The 18,695-nt window shown below is 42.0% G+C and overlaps 1 protein-coding gene across 3 annotated transcripts; it reads left to right on the top strand.

Annotated features, from left to right (window-relative positions):
- The first annotated feature begins 359 nt into the window (after positions 1-359).
- Positions 360-18,109, top strand: Il36a (interleukin 36 alpha). 3 transcript variants are annotated; one of them, XM_037204372.1, is made up of 6 exons: positions 360-422; positions 15,511-15,597; positions 15,699-15,812; positions 16,289-16,428; positions 17,410-17,623; positions 17,872-18,109. In XM_037204372.1, exons 2-5 carry the CDS (start codon positions 15,573-15,575, stop codon positions 17,620-17,622), a joined length of 492 nt encoding a protein of 163 aa, XP_037060267.1. In that variant the 5' UTR covers positions 360-422; positions 15,511-15,572; the 3' UTR covers position 17,623; positions 17,872-18,109. The 3 variants fall into 3 exon arrangements, with proteins under 3 accessions (XP_037060267.1, XP_037060268.1, XP_037060266.1); XM_037204373.1 differs by having other exon boundaries at positions 369-417; XM_037204371.1 differs by lacking the exon at positions 360-422 and adding an exon at positions 15,050-15,182.
- Positions 18,110-18,695: the final 586 nt, after the last annotated feature.

Below are 18,695 nucleotides of genomic sequence, written 5' to 3'. Positions count from 1 at the left end.
TGGGGGGAGCTTGCAAGGGCAGAGGGCAGATTCAAGGGGACAGGGAAATAAGTGGGATTTAAATGCATGATGTGAAATCTACAAAGAATCAATAGAAGTTGAAAAAAAAAAAAAGGACAAAGTAAGGCAATTCTTTATTCCAGCAAGAATGTTATCTAGAAGAAAAGGATTAGTAAGATTACTGTATGAGACAGGTCTATTGTATTTACACTACATGATACAGATCTACCCTTTAAATAACATTTTATTTTATTTTGATTTATTTATGGCTTTTGACAAAGTTGTAAGATTTTAATGAAGGAAAAAGGTTGTGGCAAACAATAAATGATTGTTATTGTTGTGGTGTTTCTATTCTTTCTAGAACATTCAGGAAATCTCTTCAGAACGCACTTTTTGCCCCTGTGGTTCAAAATAAGAGTTGAGTGAGTGTGAAGGTTTACTTACAACAAATATGTCCAAGGACTCATCGCCTAGCTGAAGAAACAGACCTTTGGAAGCCTCGCTTGTCCATCTTCTTTCCCATCTCCTCCCCGACTTCTGGCATCTGTAACTGTCACCCTCTGGTGGCCACCTTTCCTTTGGACGTCATTATAATATCACTGCATATATGACTATCCCTCAAATATGTACTGTTTAGCTTTATATGTTTTAAATTTTTATGGAGATGAAATCATAGAGTATGCATTCATCTACGGCCACACATTCTCAGTGTTCATTTATGTGAGTTAAGGTGTTTTGCAGAGAAGATGCCAAGAGACTCGATGGGAGAAATACTTCAGAAAAGTGTAGGTCACAATAGTCAAGAGTAGGCAATGAGAGGCTGCTCTTTCATATTTTATACCCTGAAGGACAATATCCCAACCTCCCTTAATTCTGGAAACTTTCATTTATTTATTTATTTCTATTTAAAAGTTTTATTTTTTTCATTTGACATACCAACCACAGTTCCCCCTCCCTCCCCTCCTCCTGCTCACCCCTCCTCCTGCTCACTCCTCACCCCTCATCTTCCCTCAACCCCACACCCTATCCACTTACTCCTCAGAGAGGGTAAGGCCTCCTATAGGGAATCATAAAGTCAGGCATATCAAGTTGAGGCAGGACCAAACCCCTCCTCCCCACCACCCATATCAAGGTATCCCTCCATAAGGAATGGGCTCAAAAAAGCCAGTTCATGCACTAGGGATAAATTCAGGTCCTACTGCCAGGGGCTCCACAAACTGCCCAAGCCACACAACTATCACCCACATTCAGAGGGCTTAGTTCGGTCCCAGGCAGGTTCCCCAATAGTCAGTCAAGAGTCAGTGAGCTCCCACTAGCTAGGGTCAGCTGTCTCTGTGGGCTTCCTCGTCGTGATCTTAACCCCTTTGATTATGTAATCCCTCTCCCCTCTCTTCGACTAGACTCCAGGAGCCCCACCAGTGCTTAGCTGTGGATCTCCACATCTGCTTCTGTCAGTTACTGGGTGAAGGTTCTATGATGACAGTTAGGGTAGTCATCAATCTGATTACAGGGGAAGGCCGGTTCAGGCACCCTCTCCACTATTGCGTGGAGTCTTAGCTTGTGGATTCCCAGGAATTTCCCTAGAGCCAGGTTTCTCCCTAACCCCATAATGGCTCCCTCTATCATCTCTTTCCTTGCTCTCCCTCAATGTCCCTCCCCCAACTCAACCATCCTGTTCTCTCATGTTCTCTTCCCACTTCTCTTTATCCCCTCTCCTCTCCTCCCCTACACTCCCAATTTACTCAGGCAATCTTATCTATTTCCCCTTCCTAGGGGATCCATGCATGTCTCTCTTAGGATCCTCCTTGTTACCTAGCTTCTCTGGGGTTGTGGATTGTAGCCTGGTTATCCTTTGCTTTATGTCTCATATCTGCTTATGAGTGATTACATATAGTGTTTGTCTTTCTGGATTTGAGTTACCTCACTCAGGATGGTTTTTACCTAGTTCTATCCATTTGCCTAAAAATTTCATAATGGCATTGTTTTTTACTGCTGAGTAATACTCCATTGTGTAAATGAACCACGTTTTCTTTATCCACTCTTTGGTTGAGGGGCATCTGGTTGTTTCCAGGTTCTGGCTATTATTAATAATGTTGTTATGAACATAGTTGAGCAAATGTCCTTGTGCTATGAATGTGCATCCTTTAGGTATATGTCTAAGAGTGATATTGTTGGATCATGAGGTAGACTCAATTTTTTTAGAAACTGCTGTACTGATTTCCAAAGTGTCTGTACAAGTTTACACTCCCATCAGCAATGGAGGAGTGTTCTCCTTACTCCACATCCTTTCCAGCATAGGCTGTCATCAGTGTTTTTTATCTTGGCCATTCTGACAGGTATAAGATGGTATCTCAGAGTTGTTTTGATTTCCATTTCTATGTTGGCTAATGATGTTGAATAATTCTTTAAGTGTATTTTGGTCATTTGAGATTCTTCTGCTGAGAATTCTCTGTTTAGATTTTACCCCATTTTTAAATTGGATTGTTCAGTATTTTGATGTCTAGTTTCTTGAGTTCTTTATATATTTTGGAGATCAGCCCTCTGTCAGATGTAGGGTTGGTGAAGATCTTTTCCCATTTTGTAGGCTGCTGTTTGTTCTTTTGACAGTGTCCTTTGCCTTACAGAAGCTCTTCAATTTCAAGAGGTCCCATTTATTAATTGTTGCTCTCAGTGTCTGTGCTACTGGTGTTATATTTAGGATGTGGTCTCCTGTGCCCAATGCATTCAAGGCTACTTACCACTTTCTCTTCTATCAGATTCAGTGTAACTGGATTTGTGTTGAGGTCTTTGAGTCTCTTGGACTTGAGTTTTATGCAGGGCAGTAGATATGAATCTATTTGCAATCTTCTACAGTTATGCCAGCACCATTTGTTGAAGATGCCTTTTTTTTTCCACTGTACAGTTTTGGCTTCTTTGTCAAAACTCAGGTGTTTATATGTGTGTGGATTAGTGTCACAGTCTTTAATTCAATTCCATTGATCAAAGTGTCTATTTTTATGCCAATACCCAGATGTTTTTATTACTATAGATCTATGGTATAGTTTGAAGTCAGGGATGGTGATGCCTCTGGGTGGTGATGATCTTCTTTATTGTACAGGATTGTTTTGGCTATCCTGGATTTTTTGTTTTTTCATATGAAGCTGAGTATTGTTCTTTTGAGGTGCTCTCTGATTTCTTCAGCGACTCACTCAACATTCAAAAGTGCAATATTTAGCCTTCATGTGCTTGTGTAGTTTTTCTTACTGTTAACTTCTGGTTTTATTGAACTATGATCAGAAAAAATACAAGGGACGATTATGATTCTTCTGTATTTAGTAAGAGCTAATTGGTTGCTTAGAATGTGATCTATTTTTAAAAAGATTCCATGGTTCTATTTCTGTTGGATGGAATGTTCTATAGATACCTGTGAAATCTATTTGCTCTAAGGTACATTTTAACTCTGTGATTTACTTACTGGTTTTTAGTTTTAGATACATAGAGAGGAGAGCAGGGTGTTAAAATCATCCCTATTATTGTATCAGGATATTTTATGTCTTTTAAGTATTTGTTTTTATAAAATTGAAAATGCTAATGTTTGATGCATATGTTTTTATGGTTATTATATTTTCTTGATTAAGTGTTTCTTTTAGTAATATATAGTACCCTTATTTATCTCTTCTAATTAATTTCTGTTTGAAGTCTACTTTATCAGATATCAGAATAGTTCTGACAGTTTGTTCATTTTCTAGTTTTCTATCTTTGACTCTAAGTTAGGGGTGTGTCTGTTGCTGGTAACAGACATTTGAATGTAGATTTTTAACCAAGTGGGACAGTTACATTGATTTTTATTGGTAAGTTGAGGTTATTTGCATTTAATATTATTATTGAGATATATTCATTACTTTATGTAATTTAGTTGGTTTGGGATTTGCATTATTATTTGTTCTTTATTTTATTCCATAGTAATATCAAGGGTTTACTAATTTACTATGTCTGACAAAATGGATTCATTTTTAGATTTCATTTGTTTAGCATTCCTCTCAGGAAATTTATTCTTTTCTGTGCTCTCATAATTGAAGCTGTTTTTCTTCCTCTTCTATATATAATATCCCCAGGTATCTTCTGCAATGCTGACTTGATGGTCACAAGCTGCCTTAATGTGTACTTGCCTTGAAATATTATTAGCATGTCAATTTAAAAACTTATCATTAGGCATTTCTTCACCCTCTCCCTCTGATCCCTGAGATCCTTAGTCTAATTCCCAACTCTACAGCAGAACACCTGTGGTAGCCTCCCCAAACCCCATCTCTATTAGATCCCACAAATCTTCTCCTTCTAAACCCTTCTAACCATCTCTATTAGATCCCACAGATCTTCCCCTTCTAACCCTCCTCTTCCACTTGGGGCTTTATTCCAGCCCCCAATCCAACAGGCATGCCTTGCTAACCAGCAGAGCACTCCTGTCTGGAAAGTAGGTAGGCTGATTGTAGTTCTTCCCTTCTCTTTCTATTCCTCCAGATCCAATTCCCCCAGTCTGATCCCCAGCCCTGTAGAAGAATTTCTAGAGTGACTTCTCTCTTCACTCTCTGCTATTATTCCAAAGAGACTAAAAAAGCAGATTCTGATGAGACACTCTGCTTCCTCCCTTCTGTTAACCCCTTCAGACCCTTGGCCTATATATCTCCATTCCTAAGTACCAGCTCCCAATATCCAGAAACACATTTTGCTCGGAACCACCAGTAGTCACACCTGTCAGGTCCACAGAATATTTCCTACCAGACAATACAGCCACTATACTCTCCTAACATCCAGAGAGGAAACATAGAATAAAAAGAGCCAGTGAAAGAACACCCTGGCCCTGAGATCAGAGCCAAGGAAACACACCCTACCCCTAACCAATTCAGGACTTAAATCCAACCAATCCCTAACCACAAAAACCAGGCAATCCCTGAGCATGAAATCCAACCAGTCTCTGAGCTCAGAACTTGAGATCCTATCAATCCTCACCCTGAAAATCTTTACCCTAGAAAGCTCTACCCCTAAGAAACCCTATATAAATCCTGTACCTGTTCAGTTTGGGGCTACCTTTTTCTACCCTTGCAGCCACTTTCTTGGATTCCTCCCTTCCAATAAATCTCTTGAGTGAGGTTTGTTCTGTGACTTTCTTTCCCTGGAGAGGAACAGAGCAGAACTCTAACAATTTTCTCCAGAGCAGAGCAAATCTGTAATGGCTCTTGCCAAAGAGGAATGGAGTAGAGCAGAGCAGAGCAGAACAGAACTGTAACACTTCGGCTGAGGAAACTTTCCCTTGTTGGAGCAGAGTTGTTACACTCTAGGGAAGCTGAGCAGAGCTGTAACACTCCTCTAGAGTGGAAAGGAACAGAGCTGTAACAACCTTGCTGGGAAACCCTCCCCTGCTGGAGCAGAGTTATTACACTCTAGGGAAGCTGAGCAGAGCTGCAACACTTCTCCAGAACAAAAAGGAGCAGAGTTGTTACACTTGGGTTAGGGAAACATTTCTGGAGCAAGGACTGTAACACTTTGCTGGGTAAACCGTGTCTCCCCCACCCCCTCCCGCAGGAACAGAGAGTAACACTTCTGTGTTGGGATACCTTTCCCTTTAGAGCTGTAACACTTACAGGTATTCCTTGGCTTCTGCTTACCAGGATACCATTTCCTTCAGAGCTGTCACACTTACAGAAACAGAAACCAAAGAGCAAAACAACCACCCAACAAAGACAAAACTAGATACCAGTGCCTAGAACTACAATCTTCCCAATCCCAGATGTCTGGACACTGGCATAAAAAACAATGTCTCCATAAGAGTCCAGCAACCCTAACACAGCAGGCCTTTCCAATGTAGATGAAGCTAAGAAAAAGACCTTAAAACAGCCTGCATGATGATAATAGAGATCCTTAAAGAGGAAATGAATAAACCCCTTAAAGAAATCCAGGAAAACACAAACAAACAGTGGAAGGAACTGAATAGAATTGTTTAAGACCTGAAAATAGAAATAGAATCAATAGAGAAAACCCCAACTGAGGGAATTTTGGTAATAAAAAAATAGGTATTGGAACAGGAACTAAAGAGACAAGCTTTACCAACAGAATGCAAGACAGAAAAGAGACTCTCAGGCATTGAACACATGATAGAAGAAATAGATACATTGGTCAAAGAAAATGTTAAATTAAAAAGACTCATGACACAAAACATCCAGGAAATCTGGGAGACTACAGAAAGACCAAATCAAGAATAATAGGAATGGAGAAAGAAGAAGAAAAACAGGTCAAAGGCCCAGAAAGTATTTTCAACAAAATCATAGAAGAAAAATTTCCTAACCTAAAAAAAGAGATCCCTGTAAATGTACAAGAAGCATACAGAACACAAAATAAATTGGATCAGAAAATAAAATCCCCTTGGGGCTGGAGAAATGGCTCAGTGTTTAAGAGCATTTACCTCTTTCCCAGGGGTCCTCGAGTTCAATTCCCAGCAAACATATGGTGCATGGTGGCTCACAACCATCTATAAAGGGATCTAATGCTTTCTTCTGGCATGTAAGTGTACCTGCAGGCAGAACACTCATGCATAAATAAATGCATTAATTTAAAAAAAAGACAAATGCCACTTAATAATTAAAACACTAAACATACAGAAGAAAAAAAGAATATTAGAAGCTGCAAGGGAAGAAGACCAAGTAACATATCAAGGCAGACCTATCAGAATTACATCAGACTTCTCAATGGAGAAGTCTAAAAACCAGAAGGACCTGAACAGATATATTGCAGACTCTCAGAGACCACAGCTTCTAGCCCAGACTACTATAGCCAGCAAAACTTTCAATCATCATAAACAGGAAAAATAAGACATTCCATGACAAAGCCAATTTTAAAAATATTTGTAGCACAAATCTTAAAAGGTCTTATTAATAAAAACAAACCTGGAGCTGGGTATTTGGGTGAATGCTGGAAGATCAGAGAAGCAGAACAAGCCACAGCTGCCTCACTTTGCCAGTTCCTCAGCTGATCCTATTTCTTCAGACTGGAAACCTCTGTGTCCTCATCTGAATGAGTCTCAGCTGAACTGCTGCTCAAAAACCTAAAAGCTTAACCAGGCTAGTTCCTGGCTTTCATGCCTTATATACCTTTCTGCTTTCTGCCATCACTTCCTGGGATTAAAGGCATGAATCACCATGCCTGGCTGTTTCCAATGTGGCTTTGAACTCACAGAGGTCCAGACGGATCTCTGCCTCTGGAATGCTAGGATTAAAGGCATATATGCTACCATTTTCTGGCCTCTATATCTAGTGGCTGTTCTGTTCTCTGACTCCAGATAAGTTTAGTAGTGTGCACAATATTTTGAGGAACAAAATATCACCACGAATATTTGTTTACAAATCCAGCCCTACAGAAGGTGCTAGAAAGAAAACTCCAACCTAAGGAGGTTAACTACAACCATGAAAACACAAGGAATAAATAATCTCAGACCAGCAAAATCAAAAGAATGGAAACACAAACACAAACACACACACACACACACATACACACACACACACACACACACACACACACACACACACACACACACACACGCGCGCGCGCCACCATCAACAACAACAGCAAAATAACAAGAATCAGTAATCATTGGTTATTGATATCTCTCATTATCAGTAGATTCAATTTTCTAGTAAAAAGACACAGGCTAACAGGATGGATGCAAAAACAGGATCCATCTTTCTGCTGTATCCAAGACACACACCTCAACATCAAGGATAGATACGGCCTCAAGGTAAAGCAAATTAACCTAAGAAGCAAACTGCTGTAGCCTTTTTAATATCTGACAAAATAGACTTCAACCCAAAACTAATCAGAAGAGACAGGGAAGGACACCACACATTCATTAAAGGAAAAAAAAATCCACCAAGAGGACATTGCAATTCTTAATATCTGTGTCTGAACACAAGGGCACCCAAGTTTGTAAAAGAAACACTACTACAGCTGAAATCACATATTGACCCTCACATACTGATAGTGGGAAACTTCAACACTTAACTCTCACCAATAGACAGGTCACCCAGACAAAAACTAAGTAGAGAAATATTGGAGCTAACTAATATTATAAACCAAACAGACCTAACAGATGCTTACAAAACATTTCACCCAAACACTAAAGAATATACCTTCCTCTCTTTACTTCATGGAACTTTCTCCAAAATTGACCATATACTCAGACACAAAGCAAGTCTGAACAGACACAAGAAAATTGAAATAACTCTGCATCCTATCAGACCATCATGCATTAAAGCTGGATATCAACAATAAAAAAAAAAGTGAAAAGCCTACAAATTCATGGAAACTGAACAATTCTACTGAATGAAAAATGGGTCAAGGCAGAAATTAAAGACTTTCAAGAATTGGACAAAAATGAATAGAGAGCATATCCACACTCCACAGAAGAAGAGACAGAAATCGTGTAAGAGCCAGAGGGGGTGGAGGACACCAGGAGAACAAGGCCCTCTAAATCAACTGAGCAGGGCTCATATGAACCAGACACTGAAGCAGCACGCATGAGGCCTACTCAGGTCTGCACAGGTCCTCTCAGCAGATACTATACCTTTCAGTTTTGTATTTTTATGGGACTCCTGAGTATGGCAACAAGAGAATCTCTGATTCTTGCTCCTTCTCTTGAGGATCTTTTCTTACTTTTGTTTTGCCTTGTCCAACTTTGTGTGGTAGCTTTTGTTTTATCTTATTATATTTTATTTTGTTACATTTTGTTGTTATCTTTTAGAAGCCTGTTCTTTTCTAATGAGGAAGAAAAAGGGAGTGGATCTGTATGGGAGGGGAGGAGGAGAGGAGAGGAAGGAGGAACTGGGAGGAGTAGAGGAAGGAAAAACTGTAATCAGGATACATTATATGAGAAAAGAATCTATTTTCAACAAAAGGGAGTATCGTTGTTGAATATGGCACTGTTGGTTGGCAGTTATTTACTTTCAGGGTTTGAAGTGTATCATTCCATGATTTTCTGTCTTTGAAGCTTGCTGATAACAAATATAGTGTTATTCTCATGTTTCTGTCTTTCATAGCTGAGGAGGCATTTTGCCCTCACAGTTTTTAATATTGTTTCTTTGCTTTGTATTTTTGACCTCTCAACATAATATGTTACGGGGAGGTTTTTCCCTGATCAAGTCTATTTGGACTTATAAATCCTCTTGCGTTTGAATGTCTGCTTATATTGCTAGATTTGAGAAATTTTCTTCTGTTATTTTATCCAACATAGTCTTCATGATGTTGGTATTTGTGTCAGCTCCTTATACCCTGTGGATATCAAATGTGGTCTTTTGATAGTACCCCAGATTTCTTGGACATTGTGGTCATGCTTGCTCATTTATTTTTCTTTGTTGTTAGGATGCAACATTTCATTATTCCCCTCCATCCCTGATATTTTTTCCACTGGTGATGCTATCTACTATGTCCTTTATGTAGTTCATTGAATTTTTTATTTTCATTATTTTTATTTTTCCCCTGAATCTTGTCTGGTTCTGGAATTTTCCTTGAAAGGAGGAGGTTTTTAATAACAGCTTCAATCTAATTGCTTGTAATGAGTCTGTTTAAGTTGTTCATATCTTCAGGGCTTAGTTTTGGTAGATGATGTGCACATAGAAATTCTTCTGTTTTTTCTGGCTTATCCAGCTTTCCAGTATATAAATTTTCATAGTAACTTATAAAGATGCTCTGTATTTCTTCAGATCCAGTATAATGACACCCCTTTTTTCTAAAGTATTTATTATAAACATTGCATATAAATATTTGTTATACATAAATTTATCTTTAGTATAGATCTTATAGATTTCATCTGCTCATGACATATTTTTTATCTCTAATTTTATTAATTTAAGTGTTCTCCCTCTTTTTGTCAGATGAGCTAAGAATTTGTAAATCTTACTAACTTTTCGAAGAACCATCTCTTTGATTGACATTGTACGTTGTTCTTTAGTCTCCATTTAATTAATTTCATTAATGTCAATTTTCTTGATGAACTTTGCCTCGATGTAATCAACTTTTTCATACACATTGCTGAGTTTCTTATATTTTTGGTTGTGAGCCTAGCCTTTACCGGTTGAGCTATCCCTCCAGCCCATTGCTGAGTTTCTAAATTTCATTTTGCAGACTTTTTCCTCTATAAAAGTCACAGACTGAATTCACCTCTTTGTTTATGTGCACTCTCAAGTCCTTGATCATTTTTACCAGTAAACTTTGGAAATCTTCGTCTAAAATTTTACTTATTTTATGTTCAATGGTTAGGATCTTTTGGAGAAGCCATGTTGCTTTGCTCTTTTCATGTTTCTTGCCAACTCTGTGTTGCAATTTGTACATCTGCTGATTTGCATATTTCTGTGGATGGGTGGGGGTTATCTTTTTATTGAGCAGCCTGCTCTGCAAGTCTCAGTCCCCAGTACCATTCAGTAAAGAGAAAGCAAACTCCTGTAGCAGAAGCACCATACCATACAGGATATAGAAATACACTTAAAACACACTGTATCCCACTAGCATGTCAGAGTACATCATCAGTGACAACAAAAATGAGACAAGAAGAACTACTGGAAAGTGTGCTGTGAAGTGAAGAATCGTTTAGGGTAACAACGGCATAGAAAATTAATGTCATAAAGAAAGGGATGGGAGGAAAGGAAATAGAGAAGCTAGGTTAAAGGAATACAGAGGGATAGAAAAAGGAGGAAAGGTCTAGAGAAGAAACAAGATCAGAAACGGAAATTAAAAAACTTACCAATGATGACAAAGTTCAAAAACACAAATAAGTTACTAAAAATAAAAATCTGAATATCAAAATTAATCCTTAATCCCCTTAGTAAGATAAAGTCAGAGTACTATCAAATATACAGATGGAGCAAAAAGGGAAAACATTAAAACTTAAAAAAAATTTTTTTAAAGAAATTAAGGAAAAGAAAAATATTTGGCCCAAATGGGAAAAAGTTAATAAATAAAATTGGATGGATGGATGCAGGAGAATAACAAACCAGAAAACTCAGAAACACAGCCAAGTTAAAATCTCACTCGACATGAAGGTGAGGGGCCGAGAGAAGAATTATAAAAAGTAAAAGGAGGAAAATGGGGTGTCAGGTTAGCTTCTTTCTGGGCCCTCAAAAATTGGAAACTGCTCGTTGTATCCAAAGAGTGGACCAAGGGTCCGTTGCATTGATGAGTGCTCGTTTTTTCAATGGTTTATGCTGTTGCTGAGTCTGGACTGAGTCTGGACAAGTGTCTGGTGTCCACCAGAGCTCTCGTTACAGTGGTAACTTTCTTTCTCCATATAACAGGGGCCTTTGCTGGCAGTGCTCAGCTTTACAGTGCATGGTCCCCCATATTATCTTCTCCTGAGACTCCCCAGATTGGAGGGTCTGGCTAATATTTTAACTGGCATGTCTCCCAAGTGCATTAAGAGTATGAGAAGCAAGCAGCACAGAAGTCTTCATACTTTCAAGACATGCTGGGTATTAATTGCCCTGATGGAGAAATACAGTTGTGGGTGTCTTGTTGTTTTGGTTTGAATGAAAATGCCACCCATAGACTCATGAGGAGTGGCACTACTAAGAGGTGTGGCCTTGTCAGAGTAGGTGTGGTCATGTTGGAGGAAGTGTGTCAGTGGGGGTAGGCTTTGAGGTCTCAGATGCTCAAGCCAGGCTCAGTATCTCACTGTCTTCCTGCTGTCTGCCGATCTGAATGTAGAACCCTCAGCTCCTTCTCTAGCACCAGGTCTGCCTGTGCCTTGTCATGCCTCCTGCTGTGATGCCAATGGACTCAACCTTTGAACTACATTCCAGCTCCAATTAAATGTTTTCCTTATTAAGAGTTACTGTGGCCGGGCGGTGGTGGTGGTGGCGGCGGCGGCGGCGGCGGCGGCGGCGGCGGCGGCGCACGCCTTTAATCCCAGCACTCGGGAGGCAGAGCCAGGCGGATCTCTGTGAGTTCGAGGCCAGCCTGGGCTACCAAGTGAGTCCCAGGAAAGGCGCAAAGCTACACAGAGAAACCCTGTCTCGAAAACCAAAAAAAAAAAAAAAAAAGAGTTGCTGTGGTCATGGTGTCTATTCACAGTAATAGAAACCCTAAGACACTTGTACAACCCTGGAACTTCAGAGTTCTCAGACTCTGTCGCAGTGAACAAAGGAGACTCCTAAATTAGACACGCATACTGGCCTTGAGCTCAAAGCTGCCAAACTCTTCGAGTTAGTTTTGGTTGATGAGGTCAGTGTCTGACCATCCAAGGTGGGCTGTCTCTTCCTGTGTACTTCCGGCCTAAGCTAGTCCTTTTGCTGCTTGTAACCTTGGTCTTTCCAGTGACTGGTCCTCCTGCTTTGCACACCTGCCTGCATGTCCCTTTCCTCCTGCAGGGGCTGGGTCAGACCTAACTAAGTGTCTGACCTGTGGATGCTCCCTAATCAGGACGCTAGGGTAGCTCAGCTTTGACCACCAGATTCTCAAGATGTTGCCTGCCTGCAGTCCCCTAAGTAATACAGTTCGACATCCTAGGCTTTCTCTCTACTGCTGTCTGTCCTTCTCACTAAAGCCTGCAACTGCACTTGAAGCTTATGAGGGCTGTGATTTGTCCCCAGGAGAGGATCGTTTACCTTTTTGGAAGGTACTTCTATTTCCCCTTCTCACCCATGGAACTCTGTGGCTGAGGTTGTACTCAGGTTACTTCTCCATGTTCTCTCTCTTTCTCTCTCTCTCTCTCTCTCTCTCTCTCTCTCTCTCTCTCTCTCTCTCTCTCTCTGGCTTTTTCAGGAATCCTTTTACTTCCTTCTTGGATTCCCAAGGCTCTTCCTCTGTTTCTCTTTCTAAGATAAAGTCTATTATTTTAAATCGTGACTCCTTCCTGCCTCACAGAGTCACCTGTACTCAGCTTCCTTACCCAAATGTCCAACTGAATTCAGCATTTGGGATATTATTCTACTGTCTTCTCACCCCCAATATTGTCAATCTTTGGTTTCTGTGGAGGAAATGCATTTTTATTATTTGTTAGTTTTACTATTTGGCGTTTGTCTTTAATTTTATGAAATCTCATTCTGATGAAGTTATGATTGCATTTCTTTTATATAATCCAAGATCCTGTACCTGGGCCCATGACTCTCCAGAAATGGCTTCTTCTCGTCTTTCTCTCCTTCTGTTTGGTACCAACAAAGCCCATTTGCATAGTTTTCAGAGATTAAAGGGAAAAAATGGCTTCAGGGCTTTGGACTTGTTCCCTCCCAGCCCCAAGCATGCCCAGAGCCCACACCTCTTTCTTTTTGTGTTGATTTGATTATGTTCTGAGCATGGATGTGTACTATAAACTACCGAAGGCATGGCGGTCTCTCTATATAGTCCTGGCTGTCCTGGAACTCACTATGTAGACCAGGCTGGGCTCAAACTCACAGAGATCTACCTGCCTCTGCCTCATGAGTACTGGAATTAAAGACATGTGCTACCACTCCCGATGATATAGCAATTTTAATGTTCTTTTCTTTCAGATCTTGTTTCTATAGGTTGGAGTAAAGCCCAAGTTTCTGTATTTCTGACAAGATGCCAGATGATGCCAAAACATCATTCACAGTCTATGCTTTAGAATCAAGTGTGTGCACAATTAGGAATGTGGAAAGGTTTATTTTGAATACCTATCATTTGAACACAAGTATCTTCCTTTTGAACACTCAACTTCTGTCTTAGTTGGGGTTGTCCTTAGGTCCTAAGGTCCTAGCAGGGACCTTAATTAGGAGATGATTCCAGGAAGTGTCATGAATACTAGTTACTTTTATAGGTAACTATGGCTGGGAGCAGCTACGGGCCCTCTGAGAAGCCTGAACATTGTCCTGCCAGGGAACAGGGAGTCCGGTATTTTATCCACCAGTCCCTTAATTCGTTGGTAGCATGTGTCCCTGAGATGGAAGCCAATAAGGTATGAAGGTGACATGTTCTGGGATCTATTGGAGGCAGACTGTGAACTCAGGTATGGAATAAAGCATCAAAATCTTTGCCTCAGTTTCCTTTCGGATTTATCTAATGATAGGCACTGTTGTCTCAGACCATCTGACAAGGAGGCTTTGAAGGGCTCTAACAGGCCCAAACAAGATAAACATGGCATAGTCAGGCCCTGCCTCCCCACCCCTCCCCACTTCCCTCTCTCTTGCTAAACCAGTAGATTCTTAGGCACTTCCACATTCCTAAAGCTGGCCATCAAGGTCCATTCCCTTATTTGGCCACTTCCTTATGCCTGACTCCTTCCTGAGGCTAACCACCAAGGTCCAGCTTTCAAAATTTCCCATTTGGCTACACGGACTAACATGTTCAATCAGAACCTACCAACTCACCCCAGCTCATCCTAACACCGACCTCCTCTTTTTCCCTTTACACATCACTCGTGCGGAGCCTTTTGCTGCTGATTCTGCCCAATTCAACCCCCTTGTCTCTTCATCTTGCTTAATCTCCTTGTGTTGGAAATCGGTGTTTGGGTGTGTTCTGTGCCTAAATGGGGTTCAGAAGGGAGCACCCCGAGGTGTGCAGTTTCCTTCAGGCTTCCTTATCCTATAACAAGATAATGACTTAAATCCGCTGAGGTGTGAGCAGGCAGTCCAGTGCCGCTGAGGTGTGGCACTGCTTTGGGTCAAGTTTGTTCGTGGAGAAGCAGCAGGCTCGTGGGCTGGGAGAAAGAGGAGCATCCCCTCCAGGCAACCTAAGGTGACTTGTACCAGTTTAAAAGCTACATAGGACTCAGGACAGGGTCTTCTCCACACTGACCACATTGAGCACTTGCTACAGGCTCCTTCCGAATGAGCAATATTCTAGTACCTCATCTTACATCACCTAGCCCAGGCATCCACCCTGGGGAAATCCCATGTTTCTTTCCTCAGTCAGTCACAGTCTGTAACTGTATTTCCTGCTCGCTGCTCTCACAGGCTTAGTTAGCATGCCCTCCCATTCCACGACACTCTGATAAGTCACAGCCATGCTACCGTTGACATTCATTCCAATAAAGACTTAGCGAGTCCTCTAGCACAAGGAACTAGTAATTATCTAGGGTGCCAGGCAGTCCCAGATCCTCTGAGGCAGAACTTCCTTCCTTCTTGTCATGGATAAAAAGGCATGGGCCCCAGTAGAGCCTGTCAGAGACGCTGAGCACAGCAGGCGCTCTAGTTCCGAGGTTACCAGCACAGGTACAGCAGCAGCCATAGTTCTGTAGTGTGCAGACACTGTTTCTCTGTAACCAGGTTGGAGACGCAGCCTGTGGTTGTCAGTCCCTGGTCTCTGATACTCTTGCTGTTTGGCTCTGGTCTTGGTACTCCCTGTCCTCCTGGACCTCGGGCCTGCCTGCATGGGAGTTCTAGGGGAGCTGTTTCTTTTAGGCAATAAGCTGAGTCTAAGGATGTAGAGGGATCTTGGTGAGACTTGGGTTAGAGAGTCTGACTGGCTATTAGGCTGATCACCAGCTCCTCTGATCCGGGGTCAAACTGGGACTTAGTTCTAACTCTGTTCCTCCCTTAGGGTCAATCTGCACATACATAACACTGGAGCTAGGTTGGAAGTTCTGAAACAACATCACCTTAATGTTGGCCACAGATCAAGGAAGACGTAAAGTGGGAAAGATTGGAAAATGGGAGCGGGGCGGGGGGGAGAAGGGGGGAGTTCTGTGCCTTTGTCCTTACAGATCTGCATTTTCCCTTTCTTTACAGAACTAAGCAGAGAGACACCTTGGCTAAGACATATACAGGACCTCAGTAGTCGTGTGTGGGTTCTTCATAATGATATCCTCACTGCAGTCCCTAGGAAAGAACAAACGGTTCCGGGTGAGTAGCCCAGGCCCTTTGTGGCAGCCCCTCTGGTTAATGTTGTGGGTCTGTCCTCAGCCTTCCATTTCTCTGCACGTGTGTTGGCTATCCTTACCTGGAGGAGCATTGCAGGGCAGTCACAGGCTTGGACAGCTATAGGAAGAGTCAAGAGAAAGAGAGGTGAGCCCAGGAGTGGAAGGTTGAGGAAATGGTGGAAGTCTTGTTTTCTGTGACATTTCAAAGGTGGAAGTCTTGTTTTCTGTGACGTTTCAAAGAGCCAAATAGCAGAGAAAGATCTATGAGATTAATCTTTGAGTCTATGAGATGCTGATCGTCTCTAACGGAAAGAGTTACCCAGATGGGACGCCTGTGTGAGCCAGGTGGTGAGTGGTGGGGCACATGAAGGCTGGCAAGGCCCTGTTTCTTTATCTCTAGTTTAGAATGGTGCTTTGGAAGCATGGACTGAACCCTGATCTCTGCTCTTGCATCCCCAGTCACTGTCACGTTACTTCCATGCCAGTATCTGGAGACTCTTGAGAAGGGCAGGGGGGACCCCATGTATCTGGGACTGAGCAAGCCTGAACGCTGCCTGTTCTGCACAAAGGAAGGGGAGCAGCCCATGCTGCGGCTCAAGGTGAGTTTAGAAAAGAAGGATCTGCTCTCGTTTGGCCAGGGGTGAGGAGCCCATCTGTCCCATAAAGCTCCCGCTTGACAGAAACCCTGACTCCCAAATCTTTTAAAAGGCAATTCACAGGTTATCCTCACACCAATTTATTGTTCCCCTGAGGGTACATGCATCACCAAAGAACAAGAAAAAGTTATAGGAGTATTTGAAAGTAGCTTTCCAAAGTAAGTTTTTGTTTTATTTTACAAAAGTAAGTTTTGTCAAGGAGGAAGGTTTTTAGAGTTACTCGTGTGTGTGTGTGTGTGTGTGTGTGTGTGTGTGTGTGTGTTCATATGATCTTGTGTCTATGTGCATGTGTGTGCACATGTGGGTATAGGTCAGAGGTTGACACTGGGTATCTTCCTTCATCTCTCCCCATATTATCATCATCATCATTATTATTATTATTATTATTATTATTATTATTATCATTGGTTTTTTGAGACAGGGTTTCTCTGTGTAACAGTCCTGGCTGTCCAGGAACTCACTTTTCAGACCAGGCCCCAAACACAGAGATCCACCTGCCTCTGCCTCCCAAGTGCTGGGACCACCACCACCACCACCACCACCCTCCCTACATTATTTTAAAGACAGGATCTCTCACTAAGTCTGGAGCTCACCAACTAGGCTAGGCTGGCTGTGGGGGTGGGGCAGGCATAACTGAAACAGCTGGACATGGTGGCACCTGCCTCTCATCTCAGCACTAGGGGTACACAGAGAGACTTTATCTGAAAACACTAGAACTGTCAAACTCCAGACAAACAAATTTGAAACTTGTGTCCTAATGTTGCTACTCTGTTCTTAACATGTATTTGGGGTGTGTGGTTCTTAATACTCTAGTAAGAACCCGAAGTCTCCAGGCCTGCTTTAATAGGTGGGGACTGGTGTGACAGACAAGTGCACAGCTGAGGTGGTGATGTTCCTTCTTGGGATCTCCTTCTCACCCGCCAGGAAGGGGACATAATGGAACTGTACCGCCAAAGGGAACCTGTAAAAGCTTCCCTCTTCTACCAAAACAAGAGTGGTACCACCTCAACATTCGAGTCCGCAGCCTTCCCTGGTTGGTTCATCGCTGTCTGCTCCAAAGGAAGCTGTCCGCTCTTTCTGACCCAAGAACTGGGAAAAACCCACATCACTGACTTTGAGATGATTATGGTGCACTAAGGTCAGTCTTGTAATGGGTGTTTTCTGCCAAGAGAACCTTGCCTTTGCCTCCACCATCCTAGCCCTCAAGGATCTTCCTTCTTACACGAGCATTGTTGTCCTGGCCCATCCTTTACTGGGAAGCACGTTTGTTCATGCTATGCTGGTTAGTTTTTGTCAACCTACAACAAGCCAGGTTCATCTGGGAAGATATAGCTGCTAATACATAAATTAAGAAATGTGAATGTGACCATCTGTGTCCACACTTAGGGGTTTTCAGACACATTGCTCTGTGGCAACCAAGCTCTCTCAGATCCTGACAAGAAGAAGCAACCATATACACCCCAACAAAGCGGAAGACTGAAAGGAGACCTGAACTCTTCTGTGGCTGGCTTCCCTCTCTGTGTCGGCCGGATCAGATGCAGAACATCTTACCACATTTTCATCCAAAGCTTTACTGCTCGTTTTTATAAGGAGTAAACTTTGTGGAATAAAATCGTTTATCTCACTTGCTTTATTGACTACAGTGATTTTAGTGGAATAAAATAGCTGTATTATTTTTGCATTATAAGGAGCTACAGCTTGAAAAGCAGACTCACATGAAGTTCCTCTTGGTCTCCCTGTGTGTCTCTCTCTGACCCTGTTTCTGTCTCTATCTGTCTTTCTCTCGTGTGTGTGTGTGTGTGTGTGTGTGTGTGTGTGTGTGTGTGTGTGTGCATGTGAAAGCCAGAAGCTGATGATGCCGAGTGTCTTCCCTAATCACCCCCCACCTTTTATATTGAAGCAGGGTCTTTCATTTGGGCTCAGAGCTTACCAATTCCACTAGGGGGCAGCTAGGCAGCTTGCTCATGGAGAACTCCCTGTCTCTACTTTCAGAGGACTGGGATTACAAAAGGGACACTGTGCTAGTTAAGACTTTTTGTCAACTTGACACAGCAAGGGTCATCTGAGAAGAGAAAATACCCCCAAGAGACTGGCAAGTCTATAAAGCATTTTCTTGGTTAATGACTGTGTGGAGGGTCCAGTCCTCTCTGGGAAGTGTCACCTCTGTCCTGGTGATCCTGTGTTGTACAAGAAAGCAGGCTATGAAAATC

The sequence above is a fragment of the Peromyscus leucopus genome, chromosome 4, assembly GCF_004664715.2.
Source record: "Peromyscus leucopus breed LL Stock chromosome 4, UCI_PerLeu_2.1, whole genome shotgun sequence".
Taxonomy (NCBI): Eukaryota; Metazoa; Chordata; class Mammalia; order Rodentia; family Cricetidae; genus Peromyscus; species Peromyscus leucopus.
Note: the sequence above shows the minus strand (reverse complement) of the source record. Positions and strands in the feature narration are given on the sequence as shown.